Source organism: Nelumbo nucifera, chromosome 3, assembly GCF_055504915.1.
Source record: "Nelumbo nucifera cultivar China Antique chromosome 3, China Antique-T2T, whole genome shotgun sequence".
NCBI lineage: Eukaryota > Viridiplantae > Streptophyta > Magnoliopsida > Proteales > Nelumbonaceae > Nelumbo > Nelumbo nucifera.
Genome location: NC_142651.1, coordinates 31,464,072 through 31,485,357, shown reverse-complemented (window position 1 = coordinate 31,485,357; position 21,286 = coordinate 31,464,072). Strand labels below are relative to the sequence as shown.

Genomic DNA, 21,286 nt, shown 5'->3' with positions numbered 1-21,286 from the left:
TGACAGTATTTCATGATAGACTGGTTTAACTCATGTTTTGGGGGAGTTGGTCCATGGCCCGCAAGGGAATATGCTTGTCCATTTTGAGTGAAGTACATGGATAATCTACCCAATCATTGATGGCCGGTCCCAAGTCACTCAGCCACTGTATACCAAGAACTATGCTGGTTCCCTGAAATTCCAGAGGGTGGAGATCCACCTTAAACTGATTCCCCTGTATCATAAGGTCAACCCCGTTGCAAAGCCCATTACAGGTCAGGTAATTCCCATTGGCCACATGCACCAGAAACAGCTCAATGGGCTGAACCAGAAGCCCCAATTGCCGAGCCAGCAACTCGGTAATAAAATTCAAAGTACTATCACTACCTATTAGAATGGAAACAGAGTGGTTCCTGAGCTTACCCTCCACCCTCATTGTTCTCGGTGTTGGTCAACCTATTAAAGCTTGAAGGGATATTTCTGGAGCCTCATCCAGTTCCTCTATCCCAACATATTCCCGCGGCTCTTGATCGGAATCCTTGTCATTGTCCTCCATCCGAAGCAAAAATAACTGATGCTTCTTGCATCTGTGACCCAGAGAAAATTTCCCATCACAGTTATAGAAAAGGCCCCATTCCCTGCAAGATTGCACTTTTGTCCAGTTAAGCTTCTTCAAGGACAGCAGAGGGCCATTGGTTTTGGGCTTACCCACATTCTAGTCAAGTCGAGGCAGAGGTGTTTTGAGGAAAGGTTCTAGGTTTCGTTGCAGCCTCTTCATCCTATTCAATCGTTCCTCATGGAGGCGAGCCAAGCTAGTTGCAGCAATAACAATCGCCAGTTGAAGATCATTCACTTCAATCCGAATGTCCTCCTGGATTCCTCCAACAAAACATCCTGCCAATGCCTTCTCAGGCCACCAAAAACTCGAGAAGCCAACTTCTCGAACTCGTTCCAGTATTCCTAAACAGAGCTAACTTGTCTAAGCTTCAAAAGGGCTTCATAACCCAACGGCCCAAATCTAGGGCACAAGGCTTCTGAGAAATCAAACAAGGTGAGGTGAGGATTAATCCGGCGATACCATTGATACCAAAGTATCGCTCCCCCTCCATATGTACCATTGCTACCCTCTATTGGTTGGGAATCTCATTATATTCGAAGAATCATTCTACTCTGAAAATCCATGACATTGGATCATCACCGAAGAAGAGAGGAAAATCCAGATTAGCCGTGTGCCATGGATTTCCCCCTTGCTTCTGACTACTCCCTTGGCTCGAGCAGTCATCTAAATCTTGAGTTGTTGTAGAGTTCATCCGTTCACATTGGCTAGCCACTGTGGTCAAGGCTTCTGTAATCTCCTTGAATTCCCCAGTAACCTTCTGTAACTCCCCTTCTATCTTCTCCACTCTTTCATCCATTGCAATCTGGTTGTCGACATTGGGTTCCCTCCAATAACCTGAGCTCTACTGCTCACCACAGGGGCTACTTTAAGGGAGCCCTACCTCCTAGAAATTGAGAGAGAGAGAGAGAGACTTTTGAGAGCAACTGAACTGCCCATTGCATTATTCAGGTTGGTATTTATAAGGCACTTACATCGAAGGCACATGGTGAGAATCAGGTGTAATCATTAATATCATAACTAACTCATTTGTCGTGACCCCCTAATGTAGACGTGCCTGAGAGGTGGCTTTGGGCCTTGGACCACAATCGGCTTGGGGCTGGTGAAGTGGCACACCCGGGTCTCCTGGGCTGGTTGGGCCTTGTTAGTTATTCACTGCCAAAAGTATTTAAGCAATGTTTAATCCTGGTGGTAAATTGAATTAATCTATTGGAGGTTTTTTCGATTTCCTTTGAAGAAAATTTTCCTTGTTATCTATGTTGTCCAACCCAATGTTTCTTCCATTCTCGAGAAACTAACCATAGCTCCAAAAGGGAAAAGAAAGGGCCAAGGTCACTTGTCTACAATTTCAAAACTGAGAAATATACCATATCAAAGAAAAAGCGTCTGAGTATTTAAGGCAAACCCACAAGTGCTCTTCAAATTCAAATAGTTAGGAGCATAAGAAAGACGGATTTGTTGTACTGGTGTTGGAATTGAACTGACAAGATTATGTAGATGGTCAAGAGGATGTTGAGGATCTACGGGGACTCAAGGAAAGAAGGAGGTGGAGTTAGAGAAGAACTAGTGTTTGGTGGTGTTGATGAAGGTATTTGGAGTTGAGGAGATTTTTGAAGCAACTAAAGGTGGAATTCACTGTTGGGGAAGGGAGCAAGGGAAAGAGGTGGCAACGCTCCTCTGTCACAGGTGATCATGGGAGTTGGTCTGAGTTGAGAAGTGTCTAAGGTGATGTCTTATAGAGCAAACCTAGTATGCAAGTAGGGCGCTTAAACCATGTATATAACAGAGTTTATTTTATGATCAAATAATGTTCAAATGAGTCCTAGGGTTGATGGGATTGAAGAGCAAAACTAGATTTTGGAAATGTTATGAGAACCCCATTTTTTTCTTTTTTTTATAATTGCCCCGTTCTTTTAATATTATGCATTCATCCTTCTTAATACAAGACATTCTTAAAAGATGAAGAATTATAATTAAAATTACAAAATTAAACTTTTGTGCATGAATTAAGGATTTGGGACTCTAGCAAGGATTTGTTTGCCCTTGCATCAAGGGGCTAGGTATAAAGTGGCTCAAAGAATTAGGGTAATGTGATTAGGAAAGAAATAAAGAAATTAAAATTTTCAAGTGTTTGAATTGCTGAGTGCATGAATATGTTTATATGTTATGTTTAATTTTATTTTTACATTTTCACTTTGAATATGCATTATATGTTTTTTGATGAATGAATAAGTAGTTTTATTAAAGAGAACAAAAAAGAGTACAATCATCCTTGGAGGAGGCACAAGGTGCTACCTCCCCTTTAGGGTGAGTACAGACCCATGTCTTAACAAAAACATAACAGAACTATAGATATACAAAAAAGCACGAGAAACCCCTTGTTTGACCAAAGTGTCTGCGAGAGCATTTGCTGATCTGATCCACTGGAAATTGACTGACATATTTCTTGTGACCCATTTTACTTTTTCAGGAAATCTCTGTAGCCCCAAATAGCACTGATCGGATTCAGCAACCAGCCCACTACCACCTTGGAGTCACCTTCTACCAATAGGTTCTGCACCCCAAGTTGGTTAGCAATTTGTAGGCCTTGTACAACTCCCAAGTATTTCAGGCCTTGTTGAGTCTCCAACTCCCATTGGACCTAAGAATAAAGAGATAATGCCTGAGGGCCCTGGGTTGCCTTGGTTGCTACCATCAAAGTTCAGCTTTACAACCCCTTCTGGAGGGGGTGTCCACCTTACTTGTGTCCTAATCTTCTTAGATACTACAGAAGCCACCATTACCCAACCCCTCCAAATGTCATCATAGGAATATCCACAAACAAATCAGAAGTCTTTAGCCAAAAGATGGTCCTTGTTAAAATACTCTCCTTAACTTCCCCAAGACTCCTTTCTTTTCCTTGGAATATCCTGGCATTCCGTTCTTCCCAAATAGTCCATATCATAGCTGCTCTTATGCATTTCCACATCAGTTTTCCTCTCTTCGTTGGCCACCGAAAACTTGATGGATCAACGAGCATTTTTACTTCAGAAAGCAAGTTCCACCTTACAAACTTGAGGAAGTCGGGGAGAACGCTAGAAATTACTTTCCAAGGAGTAGTGGGTCGAGCCCATCGAGATATCCCAGCATCCCATCCAGTTTCGGAACAGCCACGGATACTAGCCAGTAGCCACCACTTCATGTCAAAGCCTCTCTCTTTCCACAGGCCACCTCTAGAGCCATTTGCCTAAAAGAGCTTATGCTTATGTATTTAAATTTGATCTAATAGGCTTTTTAAAACATTTAGTTTAAGATATATGCGTTCTTTAAATAATACTATTTTAAATATTTTTTGAATTGTTTTGCAGTTTTTTTTTTGCATTTTTTTAACTTTTTAAAATTTTGCGCCTTGCTTCAAAAAGGCACACGCCTCGCTTTGCACCTTGCACCTCAGGTGCAAAAAGCCCCTTGCACTTTTTTTGCACCTTGAGCTTTCTTTACGTCTTGTGCTTTTAAAACACTAGACCAATGGAAACTAGAAATATAGCAACAAGTTAAGAAATCTCACAACATGACTCCCAAACCTGGAGCCCCATATACCAATTTAGAGATGTCTAAGTGTCTAGATGGGTTCCAAATCGCCTAGGCATCACTTTTTTTATATTAGTTATGCCATTCAAGCCAGGCACCCGTCCAAAGGTGCCATGTCACCTAGGCGCAATGCCTTGATAACTATCAAATAAATAAATAAATGGCTTTTAACAAAAACAAAATAATAAAATTATCACTTTATATAATAGTTTAAATACACTTAAATTTTTTTCTGATCAGTAAAAATGTATTTTATTAAATTCAGATTATAAGCAGTTTATACAACTTGGTGATGGGACTGTTGATCCCCTTTAATCACACTATTCTACTCCTCATTACAGTGCAGCCCAAAATAATTGCTGTCTCAATGCCCCCTGTTTTGCTAATCCATCAGCTAGCCCATTTGCACTTCTTTGGACCCATTTAAATTCAGCCTCAACCTCCTTTGCAATCTTCTCCACTTCGGACCCATTTAAATGACACTTAAATTTTCAAACAAGCAAATAAGTTGGAAAATGAAAACAACAAAAAGCAAAATGTTTAATATAATGAATCTATGAGAATGATCATAATATCATGCATAAGGAATTCACATTTCCTATTGGTTGCAAGAACAGGAATTCTCATAGGCAACTTTCTGAGAATCTAAAGGCTGATGCAAAGCCCCTATGTCGGCATTTTGTTAGCATGGAGAGTTAAAAGGGCTGGAACAGAAACATACTTCCATAGAAAACACAGTGTGACACCTTTAAAATTCTAAATTTCAATAGCTATAATGACAAACAGATGAGACACAAGGGCACACAATAAATGTGACTAATGTCTTACCAAATTAGCAAAGAAATCACTGTCAATGGCAATTAGCTTCGAGGACATGCTTGTCTTGGCACAGTTTATGAGGGAATCTTTTCCAAGCTTTTCAACCTAGATATGCATAGGAGAAAAAAAAGAAATTCATAAAATACATAAAAAAAAAGTAAGAGAACCAGATTAATGGCGTCCATAAACAAAGGATAACCTATTAATCTAGAAATACAGAATGGGCTTAAACCAATATTTCCAAGAGATCTTTTGACTAAAAGTTAACATAATGGATTGAAATCAAATACATTCAACATAGAAAATTCACCCTGGAGTGGAATGGATGTTCCACTCTCTGTATACATGACAGTGGTTATCATGCAGATCTTGCAATATAAATCAATGGGATGTGCCCTCTTAAGCAAACCATGTACATTGACAAGCCATCTGCAGAGAATTCAGTCTCAAAGACACTAATTTTCACATCAGAGTCACAAAATTTTCCAGGATATTTTCCTGTTTCCTTTTGGAACGTTTCCAAATATAAGCTGTAAGGAAGCATACCTTCACAGCAAGTTTCTCATCAACATATTTGCATGCTTCCCTCATAGCAAGCTGTCAAAAAATAAACTTGTATGTATATAAAAGAAAATAAATGTGCAGACAAAATATCAATGAACCGATAAATTGATGCAATTATAGTTACAGTCACTATGAAAATAAAATGTTCTCTTACAAGTAAAAAAAACTCACTCTGTATCCACTGATTATAGATGTTGGATGAATCTTATTTCTTACTAGATCATTTGCTCTCTGCATAAATTAAAGGATAAAATATAATTATTGATTTATTTGGAAAATCTAGCAGCAATGCAAGCATATTTGAAGGAGTAAACGCTTTATCACATGCATGTTTATCCTTCAATCAGCCTGCAGGAGCTAAAGTCTAAGCATTACCTTGAGTAATTCTGCTGCTACTATAACCACTGAGGTCGTCCCATCTCCAACCTCTCGATCTTGGAGTTCAGCCAATTCCACAAGCACCTAAAACCCCCAGAAGAAGGAAGATATAAAAGATGACACAGACACACATAATCAAACACCAACAAAGATCTCTCAGAAAAAAAAATACCAACAAAGAGAGAATAAGAAGGAACAGAAGTATGGCAAGATCGTATACCTTGGCAGCTGGATGCTCAACTTCTAACATCTTGAGTATTGTAGCACCATCATTAGTAATTGTTACATCACCAATATCATCAACTAGCATCTGAAGAATTGATCAATGGCGATAGTGTCAAGGACAAATGGTAATGCACCAACACATACACACACACACTCTGACATAAAAGACAACATAAAAACACATTTCAGCACCCAATTGTTTCCAGATTGAAAATTTTTATTTTTGACATATGATCTTTACCCAAGGATTTTCAAGACCAAATATGAGTTTTTCAAAGCGACCAAGTGCATCAGGAAGTTCTTCTCAAGTCCTTCAAAATAAGTACCCATATGCCTATATTTGATCCTAAATGCAGAGGTGTAAATCAGGCTGTGCTGCCCGCAGCCCGGCACAATTGTATGAGTCGTGTCGGGCTTGGGGTTTCAGGTCGGCGGGCCAGGCCAGCACGGCCTGCATTGTCATGCCGTGCCGCCCATGGCCAGCCTGCCCCCCAACTATATAACAACTAGTTGAGGGGGTATTTAGGTAAAGTGATAAATGACTTTATAATAACCAAAATACCCCTCCCAACAACTAAAAAACAGCTAGTTTTTAGGGTATTTGGGGGAATTAAATTATTTTCAATTCCTATAAATAGTCTTATCCTCCACCATTCTCATCACACCAATTATCATACTCTTCTATACTCTCTCAAATCTCAATCTCCTCTCATTCATCATACTCTCATACTCTCTTTACTCTTCAATTCTCAACTTGATTCAAGTTTCAACAAGAACAAGGCTTGCTCGGGTATCTCAAGTTAGCAATTTGGGAGACTTGGAAGCCTCAACCGTTGAAATCAAGTTGAAATTCCAAACCAGCAATCCAGGCAAGTGCAATTAAATTAATTTTTATTTTTTTATAATTAAAAAAATGGTCAGCTCCTCCTCTCACTCTCGACACCAATTCCCCAACATGGTCAATGTCGACGATGTCAATGCTCAATCGCAATATGATAGTGTTAGCGCCGATATGGATGTTGTTGATATTGTCGGCACTCCCACCCCTAGTACTGCTACTAGAGGTAGGGGAAAGAAAAAGAACACTAGGTTGATTAGCCCGATTTGGACAATATTTAAAATAGACAAGGTTGAGGGGAAGGGACAGAGAGTCATTTGTAAAAAATGTACGAGTGACTTTAGCTATAGTAGTACTAGTGGTATTGGCCACTTGGCCAAACATTTGAAACGCCATTTGATGAAAGAAGGGAAAGAAACATCACAAGCATAAATAGGCAGTGAGATTTTTGGTACTTTTAAATATTCCCAAGAAAAAATGAGGCAAGAATTAGCAAAATATATTATGCATGTTGAACATCCATTTTTATTAGTTAAAGATACTAAACTTGAAAAATTTTTACATAGATCTGTAAATCAACAATTTTAAAAAGTTTCTAGAAATACTATTAAAATAGATGCTTTGAAAAATTCTAAAATTGCGATTACTTTTGATATTTGGATATCTAGATTTAACATAAGTTATATTTGTGTTCTCAGTCATTTTATTGATGAAAATGGCTTTTACATAAAAGAATTTTAAGTTTTACTAGGCTTGAATGGCCACATGCTGGCCCAATTATTGTTGCAAGTATTTTAAATACTTTACATATTTATGGAATTGAAAATAAACTTTTTTCTATTAGTTTTGATCATGCTAGTAATAATGATTCAGCAATAAATATTTTAAAATTTCAATTGAAACCATGTTTAAATGGTAAACTATTTAATATTATATGTGCATGCCACATCTTAAATTTATGTATTCAATATGCTTTAAATAGTATTTCTCATCATATTTCTAAAATTAGAAATTGCATAATATATATTAAAAGTTCTTAGAGCAAGAAAACAAGAATTTAAATATTTATGTCAAAATTTTGAAATATAAACATTTTGTATTAGATGTTCAACAAAGATGGAATTCTACCTATTCTATATTAGAATGTTGTATTGCTTACAAACAAATTCTTAGTGATTTTTATAATGCAAAAATGCCACACGACCCTATACTTGAGGAAAATTGGGAGATGGCAATTTGTGTGAAAGATTTTTTACAATTTTTTTATGATGCAACTAATGACTTTCAGGTGTTTATTACTCAACCAGTTGTCTTTTAGTCAATCAATTATTTATAATTAATGAATGTTTTGCAAAATATAGGAAAAATCCACAATTTTAAAGTATTATTGAAATAATAGAAAATAAATTTAAAAAATAATTGGGAGAAAATTTCTCCCCTTTATTGCTTAGCTATAAAATTAGATCTTAGGATTAGGAAAGATGGTTTAGAAATTTTACTTGAATCATACTGTGAAAATACGAATATTGAAATTGGAAATAAAATAGAATAAGTTAACAGTTTATTATTTGAAATGTATATTTTATATGAATCTCAAGTTGTAGGACATAGGAAATCTTGTACAGGTGCAAGTTCCACTTTTGAAACAACTAGTTCTAGTAGTGGATTAGACAAAATTTGGTTTCTAATACATAAGAGGCAGAAATCTACCACGAGTTCATCAGCAAGTTCATTTACTAAACTTAATTTTTATTTACAAGCAAATATTTCTACTTTAATCAATTCCTACGACAACACAGGATGGGATAATTTTGATATTTTAGCCTGGTGGAGAGGACATGAAAAAAACTATCCAATCCTTGCCACCATGGCACGTGATCTACTAAGCCCTCTGATGTCTACATTTCCATCAAAGTCTTTTTTAGTGCAGGTATTAGGGTACTGGATGACAAGAGAAGCTATATGAATGATGAAAGTCTGGAGATGTGCATCTGCCTTAAAGATTGGTTGGATGCTGAGGATAGATTACAAGACAAAGGAGGGCATGACATTATACCTGCTATTTCACCTGAAGCAGATGATGACAATCAAGGAGATGATAAGATGAAGATGCAGGTGGAGGTGGAACTTGAAGAAAAATGATGAAGTCAATATTTTTTATTTTCTTGTGTACTCAATATTTCATTATTTCAATATTGTAACTTTTTTCAATTTTTTAAGTTATTGTAATTTTTTTCAATTTTATTTAAATTAGTTGTCATTTTATCAACAATGTAATTTTTATTTTCAATTTATAATTGTATTATTTTTTTATATTTTATTTCATTTTCTATATTTCATTCATCCATTGTCCATTGACCATTGTATTGTTCACATTCAAGAAATAAAATTCCTATTTTTTTCCAATTTGTTATCCATTTTGTATTTTGCCAAGTATTTAACTAATTTAAGTATTTTTTTTATTTCTTTGTTAGATTTTTTATTTTTCCCCAAAGCTCAAAGGAATTATTGAATCAAGTACAGTGAAGTGTTTTAGCAAAAAAATTAAAAAAAAAAATCAAAACGACAAAATAAGCAAAAAAAAAAAAAAAAACTGTTTGGCCCAGCCCAGGCCCGTGCCCGACAAGGGCTGTGGGCCATGCCGGGCCGACCCCCCAAAGTATCCCAGGATAAGGAAGCACGGCCCGGGACGCACGCGAGCCATGCCATGCCAGCCCAGCACAGCACAAGCCGATTTACACCTTTACCTAAATGTTGGATCAAATAGGATTATTTTCCAACTTTGAGCATACTTTCAACCCTCATTTGTCTTCCAAAATTTGGCAAATTAGGTGTCATAAAGGTTTTTGAATAAGTTTTGAACCAAGCCTAAGATAAAATAAATCCTATTTATTCTTATATTATTTTAATAATATACATGATTTTGCCAAAACCTGGCCCTCATAAAAGGGTCTTCAAAACCATTTCAAAGAAGTTGTCTATAAACTCCTTGTTTTGCTAGCGAGTCAGCCATCCCATTTGCGGTCCTTCTGATCCATGTGAAAGAAGCATTGAATTCTCTTTCTAAGCTTTCAATCTCTTGTAGGGAATGTCTATAAATCTAGGGAGCATTATGGATGTCATGGAAGGATTGCAAAAGGCAAAAGAGTTGAATGTAAGACAGCCAATTATAGAAGGGGATTCAAAGTTAGTAGTGGAGTGGTTGCCAAAGAAAGATAAGGGTTTCTGGATTTTCAACAATAAAATAAAAGAAAGTTGATCTGTGGAGAGTTAAGAAAGTTTACCTCTCCCGATCTTGTAAATAGTTTTCTTAATTCTAATTAAATTCTGTTATTGATCAATATGTGTGTGTGTGTGGTTGAGAGAACAGAGAAAAAACGGGGCGGCAGTTATCTCCCAAGAAAAGCTTATCTTCTTCCTTCCACCATTTTCTCCTCCCCAAATATGACTCCATCTCTTGTGATGTATTACTGCATACTTATCCTCAATGAAGTCATCAAAGGAATAAATGTGGTTTTAGTTATAGGAAGCATGTTTCAAAGCATGCATTCTTCAAAACCTAGTTGCAATGAACACCCCATGTTCTTTTTATGAAACCTAGATAAACTCCATAAAATCTCCAATGAGATTGTGATTTTGGACTCAAAGGAAAACCATGATGAGGATTTTGAGAGACAGTAAGCCCAAAGCAGGTAAATACTACAGTCGATAAACCTTATGATTTGGGATTCAGAGGAAAACCTATGCTACAGCCAGTAAATACCCAATGCCAGAAAAGAAAGCATCTACTGTTCACCTTCCCAGCAGAGTGGCCAAATGAAAATGTGCAGTCTGTCGTATTTTGGGTCTATTCTTGCTGGGTGATTCCTTATCACCCTGCTGTAACCTCTCTTTCCTTTTTCTGTTATATAGTTTATTTTTATTTATCTTCAAAAAAAATACACAACAGCCACATCAGCAGAGATGGAGTGATAACAAGGGGGAAGATAAGTAAGCCCGTCCAACAAATTAGGAAGTGAAAGTATACATTCTTGTGGAGCATTAACAGGTCTCTTATGTCACCAACACCCCCCATGCCAATTATTCCCCCAACCACCAAATGATACTCATAAACCTGACTGACGTGGATAAGCACTAACCAATGGCTGTTGCTTGATGCCCCAACCAAAATCCTTGCCAACATTCTCATTCTGGCCAACATATTAATCTCTTTAATTTTAATCTCAAAAAGGAGGGTCGTCTGGTCCATCTGACAATAGAGATTAAATGTTTCACTCAACATGGTATGCCCTCCCACATCAGCACACTCTATTCTCATTTGAGTCCTTATAGGTTCAAAAGCGCACCCCTAGGGGGATCAACGAAACGAGGTAAGGACCCAAGTTAACACTAACTATGAGAAATGTCATGACCCCTGTTTATTGAGCAAATAAAGTACACCAGCTGCAAGCATAAGATACACTCTAATCTAACACCTAACTGATCATTACACAGCATTCAGCACAAACTCACTTGCCTTCCAGAAGAGGGAAACAAGAAAAAAAGGAAATACTCAGTATACACTTGAAAATAAAATCTCTTGAAAATGACAAATAAAAAAAAAGAACGGTAAGAAACAATGAAGGATATTCTGATGGCATTCATCCGAGGAACAAAGGAGGTACCTTGTCCAGACCAACGGGTCCAAGCGATGATTTCACAATGTTCGCAACAGCTTGACACGCCACCACTGCCCATGTTCCGTTCGGAATCAACCAAAAAGACAGGACCGATAAAAGACTTCGATTAGATTTCATATGAAATGATGCAAATAAGCGCAGTGAAAAGGAAGAGTAAAAACAGAAAACAAAATGAGGCACCATTATCAAGCAACCTCGTCCTTCAAGCAAAAAGGGCATTAAAAAGTGTACCATCTTGGGTCCGAACGTCCTGGCCAGAATGTCGCTCCCCCAAAATATCAGGAGTCTGTGCTGCAATCGCCATTTTGGGATAGTCCAAAGTACTGGAGCAAGAAAGCTTCTGAGACTAAACCGAAGATTTAGAACTTAGAAGGTCCAAAGAAGGGTCTGTACAAACCCCAGAAATCTTCAATCTTCTGTCACCAAGTAGAGATCAAGGGATTCAAGGCACGGAGGCCGAAAGGAGTGAGAATTTGAAAAATGAAAGGCAAATGTCTTGAATTACCGCTAAGGTTTAGAGGTGTAAAGTGGGCCGTGAACGGCCGTGCCGCTCTCTCGGTGGAAATTTTGGAGGTCGGCCCAGCACCGCCCATGGCCCAGGCCCAGGCCGTGCCGGCACTCAGCCCTGGGCCGGGCTGGGCTACAGACCTTGCCGTGGGCTTGGGCCGTGCTGGGCTGGGGCCTGAGATGAACTGAGTTGCACTATTTTTTTTGAAAATTTTGATTTATTTTTTAAGTAAAATTGTAAAACTAAAATATTTAACTTTACTTTGAACATTTGGAATTGAGAACTATTTAAAAAATTAAGAAATGATAAATCTATTTTATCTAACATATAAATGAAAAAAAATACTTAACTAAATTGAAATAAGAATGATGGAATAACAAATTGAAAGAAAAATATGAAATTTATTTCATTTAAATTTGAATGGTACAAATTAGTGAATTACAAATATAATGATTGGATCATTGCATACTTGGATGAATGAAATATGAAAATGGAATAAATTAATAAAATATAAAAAATACAATATGGTTACAAATTGTAAATACAAAATTACATTGTTAACAAATTAAATATATATATATCAAATGAATTAAATAAAAAAAATACAAGTAGTCAAATTCATGAACCATCATTCATGACTTTCATCATCTGCTTCGGGTGAAATGTCCGGTGTAGTATCATGCCCTCCCTTGTCTTGTAATCTATCTTTTGCATCTAGCCAATCCTTAAAGCAAATGCGCATCTCTATGCTCTCATCGTTCATGCAACTTCTTTTGTCATCCAGCACCTTGGTACCTGCACTAAAATAAGACTCCGATGGAACTGTAGACACCGGAGGGGTTTGTAGATCACGTTCCATGGTGGCGAGAATCGGATAATTTTTCGAATGTTCACTCCACCAGGCGAAAATATCAAAATTATTTTGATACTTTACCTAAATTATAAAAAATTGCTAGCAAATAAAAATTAAGTTCAGTAGATGAACTTGTTGTAGAACTAGCAAATTTTTGCATTCTACTTATTAAATAAAAAAGTTTTTCTCTTCCACTACTAGGCTCAAGATCAGAAGTAGAAGAATAAGATGATGAACAAGTCGTAGGAGTATTTTCCTACAACTTCATATTCTTACAAACTGTACATTTCAAATAATAAATTATTAATTTCTTCTTTTTTATTTCCTATATCAATATTCATATTTTCACAATATGATTCAAGTAAAATGTCTAAACTATCTTTCCTAATACTAGGGTCTAATATCGTAGCTAAACAATAAAGGGGAGAAATGTTCTCCCAATATTTTTTAAATTTATTTTCCATAATTTCAATAATACATTAAAATTGTGAATTATTTATATATTTTGCAAAGTAATCACTAATAACCATTAATTGATAAGGTAAATTACAACTAGTTGGATAATAAATTCCAGATAATTCGTTTGTTGCATCATAAAAATGTTTTAAAAAATCTATTATACATACTGTCGTTTCCCAGTCTTCCTCAAATATCATATCATTAAGCATTTTTAAATTATAAAAACCAGAAAGAAATTGCTTATGAGATATACAACTTTCTAACACAGCATAGGTAGAATTCCACCTATGTTTTACATCAAATATAAAATCTATATTTTAAACCATAAATTTGACATAAATATTTAAATTCTTGTTTTCTTGCCCCTGAACTTTTTATATATATAATACAATTTATAATTTTTGAAATATGAGTAGAAATAGTATTCATGGCATCTTGAATACATAAATTTAAGATGTGACATGCACATCTAATATGAAATAATTTACCATTTAAGCATGGTTTTAATTGAGATTTTAAAATATATATTGCATAATTGTTATTACTGGCATTATCAAGATAAGCATGCAAAGTATTTAAAATACTTGCACCAATAGCTGGGCCGCTATGTGGCCATTCAAGCCTAGTAAAACTTAAAATTCTTTTTATTCAAAAGCCAATTTTTATCAATGAAATGACCGATAACACAAATATAACTAATATTAAATTTGGATGTCCAAACATCCGAAGTAATTGAAACTTTAGAATTAAGATTTGCTAACAAATAAATTATATTTTGTTTATATAAATAAAGAATTTTTAAAACATCAATTCTTATAGTATTCTTATAAACTTTTTTATATTGTGGGTTTATAGAACTACACAACCATTTTTCTAGCTTTGGATCTTCAGCTAATATAAATGGTTATTTTGCATGTACAATATACTTAGCAAGTTATTGTCTCAGTTTTTTCTTGTGAATATTTTAAAGTACCAAAACTAGCCCCCCTCCAAATATGTGTTTGGGTTGTTTCTTTCCCTTCATATTCTCTCGCTCATGTGTGAGCAGATGTCTGCTCAAATGACCCATACCACCATTGCTACAATAACTAAAGTCTTTCCCACATTTTTTGCAAATGGCCATTTTCACTTTCCTTCAATATCATCTACTTTAAAAAAATTTCAAACCAGGCTATTCAGCTTAGAAGCCCTCCTTTTTCCCATAATATTAATACTCGGGGTGAAAGTTCCACTTCCATCGACATCAACTGCATCAGTGCTAACACTATCATGATGCGATTGAATATCATCATTGGTGAACATGTTGGGGAATCGGTTTTTAGAAGAGCCAACCAGTTTTATAATTATAAAAAGATAAAAATTAATCTAATTCGACTTACCCGGATTACTAGTTCAAAATCCCAACTTGATTTCAACAGTTGAAGCCTTTCAACTCTCCAAGCATCCCAAATTGAGATACTTGAGATGGTTGAGCAAGCATTCTTCTTGTTGAAGGTCGAAATTTCAATAAAGTTTAGACTTGAGAATTGGAGAATGCAGAACCAGACAATCAGCTAATCAAAATTACTTAGATTGTAGAGAATTGAGAATGTAAGAATACGAGAGAGAGAGAGAGAGAGAGAGAAGAGATTAAGTGAATTGTTGAATTGGTGTGATGAGAATGGTGGAGGATAGGGCTATTTATAAGAATTGAACATAATTCAATTACCCAAAATACCCAAAAAACTATATGTTATTTAGTTGTTAGGAGGGGTATTTTGGTCATTGTAAAGTTACTTATAACTTTAGCCAAAATGCCCCCTAAACTAGTTGCTATATAGCTGTTGGGGGCATTTATGTCATTTTTTCAACCTCCATAAGCAAAATACACAAATACCCCCCTAATATGGCTATTTATAGCTGTTAGAGGGGTATTTATGTAACCCCCCCCCCAAAAAAAAAAACTAAAACTAGCTGTTGGGCCCCTTTTGGGGGGGGGGGGGCAACGTCTATATTTTGGGTGGGCCCAGCCTGGCCTGATTTACACCTCTACTAAGGTTTAGAAATCTAAGTACTATACCCCTATTTAACAAATATTTAACAATTACCCTAAGGTTGTTTGGCAATTGTTCTCTTTCTGTCCCACTCAGTTCACATGTGATATTATGTGATAGATACATTCCTTCCTAAAATACCCTTTATGGTCCTACTATATTCTCTAGCAGTCTCCCTCTCCCTCTCCTTATCCGGTTTAGGACTTGTTCATTTCCTCTTCATTCATATCTTTTAAGATGAATCTTTTAACTTGAAGAGAAAATGGTTGTTCATTTCTTCTTATGTGTAATCATACAACTTTTTATTTTCCAAATATACCCCAAAAAGACAAAAAAACCCTCATATATGGGGTCAAAATGGACATTTGATAATTTTTAGAATTCAAAACAATATTCTCTGTATTCAGAGTTCAAGAAAAAAAAAGTTTACCAATACCATATACCTCTTAATGTAACTATTGCACTTTCATATGTAAAACTTCAGAGCAAACAAACAAGCCCTTAGTCTCTAATTCTGATTCCTATTTACTCTTCATTTATGTTTCTGGCTCTGACTCTCTCTGATTCCATTTTTGCCTACCCAATTCCTACTCCCACTCTGACTGATTCTGATTCCAATTCCACCTTCATTTACATTTCCGGCTTTGTCTCTGACTCCAACTTTGACTCTATCTCTGATTCCAATTCTGTATTAATCTACGTCTTGGCTCCAACTTTGTTTTCATCTTTGTTTCCAACTCTGATTCAACTTCGTCTTCGTCATCGAAGAGTTCCACCCAAAAACCTAGAAAATCAACTGGCGACAATTCCCATTGATTAAGACTTTTCAATTGAGATATATGGGTCTGTGGCTTCTTCAATTGGCGGTGTTGTAGGATGAGGATGAAATCACCATATCGCCGATTGTAGGTGTTGTAGCATCTTTAGTTCAAAATGGCGAGTTTTATATAACATTGGGGATTCAGAAGCATTGTGCATCAGAAATGGAAGCTCAGCTATCTTTCCTTATCCTTCAATAACTCCGGTGTGTTTTGCTTTTCCGTTGATTGTTCAACATCTTTATTTAATTGAAGGCTTTCAGCCATCAACCTTCTCTTTTAATCTTGTCCACATACCTCAGCCTGAAACTCAACAAACCACATAAAGCCTCAAAAGATAAACTCAATTGTTAAATGCTAATAAGGCTAACTTTTGGGCCTTAATATCAATAAAAATAATCCTTTTAATATAATTTCTAAAATCAGTTTTTTTTAATATACCAAATAAAGACAAAAACATCGTTCATCTTCTTCTTCCTCTAAACCACCGAATAAATTTCTGTCAACCAGTATAATCGTTCCAAGACACCTGAATTGGGACCTGTTCACTTCAATCCTCTCATTTCCACTAAACTTCCACTTCAATCGCTTAATCTGCAATACCCTTTTCCGATCGACATTAAAACAAAGCTTGGGCTCATCGCCACTCACACTACAATCAATTGAGATGTCTCTGGTCTTGCCTCCAAATCTAGCTCTGTTGTGTAAACCTTGTTGCCAAAAACATGTTCTCTTCTCGAAATCAACCTGGTTTCTTCTATTGGGCTTCCATGTTTTGGTTCTGTTGTATGCTTCCCTCTGAGAATCGCCAACAAGAAGGGTCATCACATCGTCAACGACGACAATGACGTGGAACCCAGGTTGGGGTTGGAGGCGACAAACTTGGCTCTGGTGAGATCCCAATAGATTTCAACCTTTTTCTTCATCAGACGAAAACGGTGGCACTGGTGGATGGTAGTCAAAGGTTCGCAAGACTGGGGTGGAAGCAAGATGGGAAAGAGCAAAATAAAGAAGATGAATGGTAATTTTGCCCTTATTTGATATATTTTTTGAAAAAACTAACATATTTTAGAAATTATATTAAAATGATTATTTTTATTGATATTAAGGCCCAAAAATTGCCCTTACTAACTATTAACAATGACATTGACCTTCATAGATGAGGCTAGGCGCACTGTCCATTTAGACCGTTGTAGAAGTTGTCAATGCTCTTTTGATCAACAAGGTTAACCAATACGTTGTATTGGTCCTTCATCCCATCAATGAGTTTTTTTGCATTCTCTATTGGTCCATCTTTGTTTTGCGAGAATGGAACCTCTTTTTTTATAAACATATACTTCTCATTTTTTCAAAAACATTGAATCAAGATACTTGCCCATGATTTCTCCAAGATCAGTACTAGAGCTGCCCTAGTTGTTATAGGAATCCGAATCATAGATAGAGAAGAAAAATAGCTACACGAGAGGAGAGATAGAGAGAGCAAGAGAGAGACTTGAGGAAAGGGGGGAGGCATTACAAATCTTCCATGGCGGTGACAAAACAGGGGCAGAGAAAGATAAGAGTACGAAATATAGGTGACCACCGTGAGAGGGAATGATAGATAAAGAAAGAGAGAGTGTGACAAAAAAAAGGGGAGAGGTGGTCAGTACAAGGCGATTAATGATGAGGGGATGCGTAACCACCAGAGGCCATTCATGAAGGGCCGACTGTACATCCAAATCCACGTAGAGTCCTAGATTCTGGTGTTCTTTCCCCATTTCAGTGTTCCACCTTGGAGACAATCTGCACGTAGAGTTCCAGATTATGGTGTTTTCTGAAAGGCCCTCATTTAAAAAATTTAAAGAAGAATGAGAGGCAGAATAGTCTTTTTAATTCTTTAGTTAATGCACAGTGATGATAAGGAAGATTTAGTCAATTGTCATACACAATAGGGATACTTTAAGACAATAATGAAATTGTGGGGGTATTGATGAGGAGTAATTTGGCACGACCTGGTAAATAAAAGTCACGTGGATGCGATCTGCACGTAGTATGACAACTCAGCAAAGGGAGCCTAGTCAGTGCTATGCGGAGCTCGGCGTAAAGTCACTTCGGCAACAGCTCACCTTAGCGTAATGCCACCTCGGCTGCTAATCGAGTTCGGGGCCCAGGAACCGAAGTGACACGTAATAAATCCCAGTAGCTTCCTAGCAGACTTCGGATATTGCGGGATCATACCGCATAACGGTAAGCCTTATCTTCTCCCCATTCGAATCGGGCAGTGATAATGAAGTTTATTGATTGATACGTTACTTCCCGACTAAAGCAGGAACGGATCTCGCCCATTCAGGCCGCAGATCTCAGAACTGTTTCGAGAAACCCACAATAACTCAGCTATATAAAGGCGTCAACCCCTCCACGGTCCAGGTACGCACGATTACTTGCATCCAAGCTCTCTAGCACTCAGATTCTAGCTCATCATCACAACATAGTACTGACTTAAGCATCGGAGCGACCTCGTCGGGTTAACCACCCTGGGTGCTCTTATCCTCTGTCTTGCAGCTTGGTTTAGCTTGCTACACGACTAAGGTCTAGATCATCCTCCAGCTAGGAGCTTTCAGATCGCGCACCATCAATTGGCGCTGTCTGTGGGAACACGATCGAAAGGTCATCCCAATCTCTTTATAGTTTCAAACTCAGTCTCAACCTCAATTGCATCTTCCAGCCACAACGATAAGGGTAACATGAACATCACAGGGGGGACAAGAGTAGTAGATAGTCACTCCCCAAGGACCCTCGGTGACAATCGGCCAGTTCACCATTCCTCTAACCATATCTGGAGTCCCATCACCGTCTGCACCCCACGCTACCCAACAGGTGAGTGTCCCGCTCCCCTAGGTGAGCACCACATTCTCGGAGCCTTCCATGATTCCCCCTGGGATTGGACACTCCCAGTTCAGCGACCTCGTCCAGAGTGTCTGAACGATGTAGATTCATTAGTTCCAACAATATTACTTCTATCAGCAATATCAGTAGCAGTTCCCACCATTGCAACCAAACCAACCGGCGAACAACCAGCGCCAGTCCCCACCTCGCAGGGAGAAAACTTCGCAAGTACTAGCCCCCAATTCGGGACGTACCCCACCCCGGGGTGTTGTAGGCGACCGACGTACTCCCTGCCTCTCGAAGAGAAAGCCCGAGGAATAGATCTGAACCTAGCCAGCCTGAGAGGCGCAATCGACAAATTTCCCATGTGGAGCACCAATTTGAGTCCGAGGTGCAGGCTCTAGGAGAGACCCCTCGGTTCCTTGCAGCAACCAGCATTGAACACATGACGAAGAAGAGGTGGCGAGAAGAATCTCCGAACCAGCTCGCCCTACTATTCAAAGTAAGATCGAAGTGCCTAACAACACGGAGGCCAACAGTACAAATGGCGCTCCACCGAAGAAGCAGTAGCGGCAACGTCGCAAGACTCGCTGTTCATCAGCAAGAAATCATCCAACAGCAAAGCCCAACCATCCGGCTGACCAAGGTCGGGAAAGAGAGGAGGTGAGCTCGGTGGCCACAAGAACAATGCCTGCTCTTTTGAGCCAACCTTCTCCCCTGACACCCAAACTCCTAGCAGCCCCCACGTCGAAAGATTTCAAGGTTCCACCACTAGACAAGTATGATGGGTCCTTTGATCCCAATGATCATGTGGACACGTCCAGTCCCAAATGCCCCTTGCCGGGGCCGATGAAGCTTGTATGTGTGTGGCTTTCTCCACCACGTTCAAAGGAGTAGCTCGGACCTAGTACAGAAACCTGGTGCCGGGTTCCACCGGAAGTTGGGCGCAGTTCGCAGACATGTTCATGACCCACTTCATCACTAGTAAGAAGTGCTCGAAGTCATGGGAGAGCCTTCTGAACGTGGTGCAGAGGGAGGGAGAGTCAATCCACAGCTATATCAAACACTTTAACGAGACATGCCTGCAGATACCGGACCTTGACCCAACAATATGTCTCATCGCAGCACGCAAAGGCATCACCCATAAAGAGTTCAAGTGGCACGTTGTAGCCAACAAATCAAAAAATATCACTGAGTTCCTCTAGTTGAGAGATCAATTTATCAGCATTGAAGAGGAAATAAACCAGAAAAATGACAACCAGCTAGGAGAAAAAAGGAAGAGGGAGGAAGAGGGGACAAGCAACAAGAAAAGAAAGAAAAGTAAGTCCCCCAAGCTTGAGAAGCAAATCCCCCTCGCGAAGTTATAGGTCGGGTTGGCGTTCCAAGACCCCTCTAATAGAGAGGACGAACTACACCCCTTTGAACACGAAGCGAGGAGAGATCCTAATGGCAATAAAGGATTCCCCTATCGTTAAATGGCCACCTAGATTTCGCGGAGACCAAACGACTAGGAACCCGAATGTCTATTGTCACTTGCATAGGGACCACGGTCACAACACAAAAAACTATAGAAACCTCTGCGACGAAATTAAAGAGCTGATCCATCGTGGATACTTGAAAAAGTACATTCTACACGAAGAAAAGCAACAAAGGAACCGACAAGGAGAACAAAAAAAAGATGCCCTAGAGAGTAGCAGACAGAATGAACAGCCACCTTGCCCACTACTAGAAGAGAAACTGATCCGCAGAGTGATTAATATGATCACCGGGGAATTTATTGTAGCGGGGTGCACAGTGGCGGCTGGGAGAACATCGTTCTGAGAGCTAAAGCACGAAGCAAAGAACCCACCCAAACGACTTCGGATTGAAGAACCAATCTACTTTACCGAGGACGACGCCCGCGGGATCCAATATCCTCATGACAACGCCCTGGTTGTGAAGATGGTCATCAATGACTTTGAAGTAAGGCAGATATTGGTGGACTCAGGTAGTTCGGAAAATATCCTCTTCAAGGAAACCTTTGACAAGCTACAATTACAACAGAGCGACCTAACTTCGGCAGACGCCCCACTAGTAGAGTTC

The 21,286-nt window shown here is 38.2% G+C and overlaps 1 protein-coding gene across 1 annotated transcript in view; it reads right to left on the bottom strand.

Moving 5' to 3' along the window:
* Positions 1 to 12,157, bottom strand: part of LOC104590079 (T-complex protein 1 subunit alpha-like) — a 37,106-nt gene extending 24,949 nt beyond the window's left edge. The window contains exons 1-7 of the mRNA XM_010248637.3: positions 11,900 to 12,157; positions 11,654 to 11,718; positions 6,147 to 6,236; positions 5,924 to 6,010; positions 5,720 to 5,779; positions 5,531 to 5,581; positions 4,994 to 5,089 (exon numbers count right to left, since the gene is read on the bottom strand). Coding sequence (XP_010246939.1) covers positions 4,994 to 5,089; positions 5,531 to 5,581; positions 5,720 to 5,779; positions 5,924 to 6,010; positions 6,147 to 6,236; positions 11,654 to 11,718; positions 11,900 to 11,972 — 522 coding nt within the window. The 5' untranslated portion in view covers positions 11,973 to 12,157. The remainder of the gene's footprint in view (positions 1 to 4,993; positions 5,090 to 5,530; positions 5,582 to 5,719; positions 5,780 to 5,923; positions 6,011 to 6,146; positions 6,237 to 11,653; positions 11,719 to 11,899) is intronic.
* Positions 12,158 to 21,286: the final 9,129 nt, after the last annotated feature.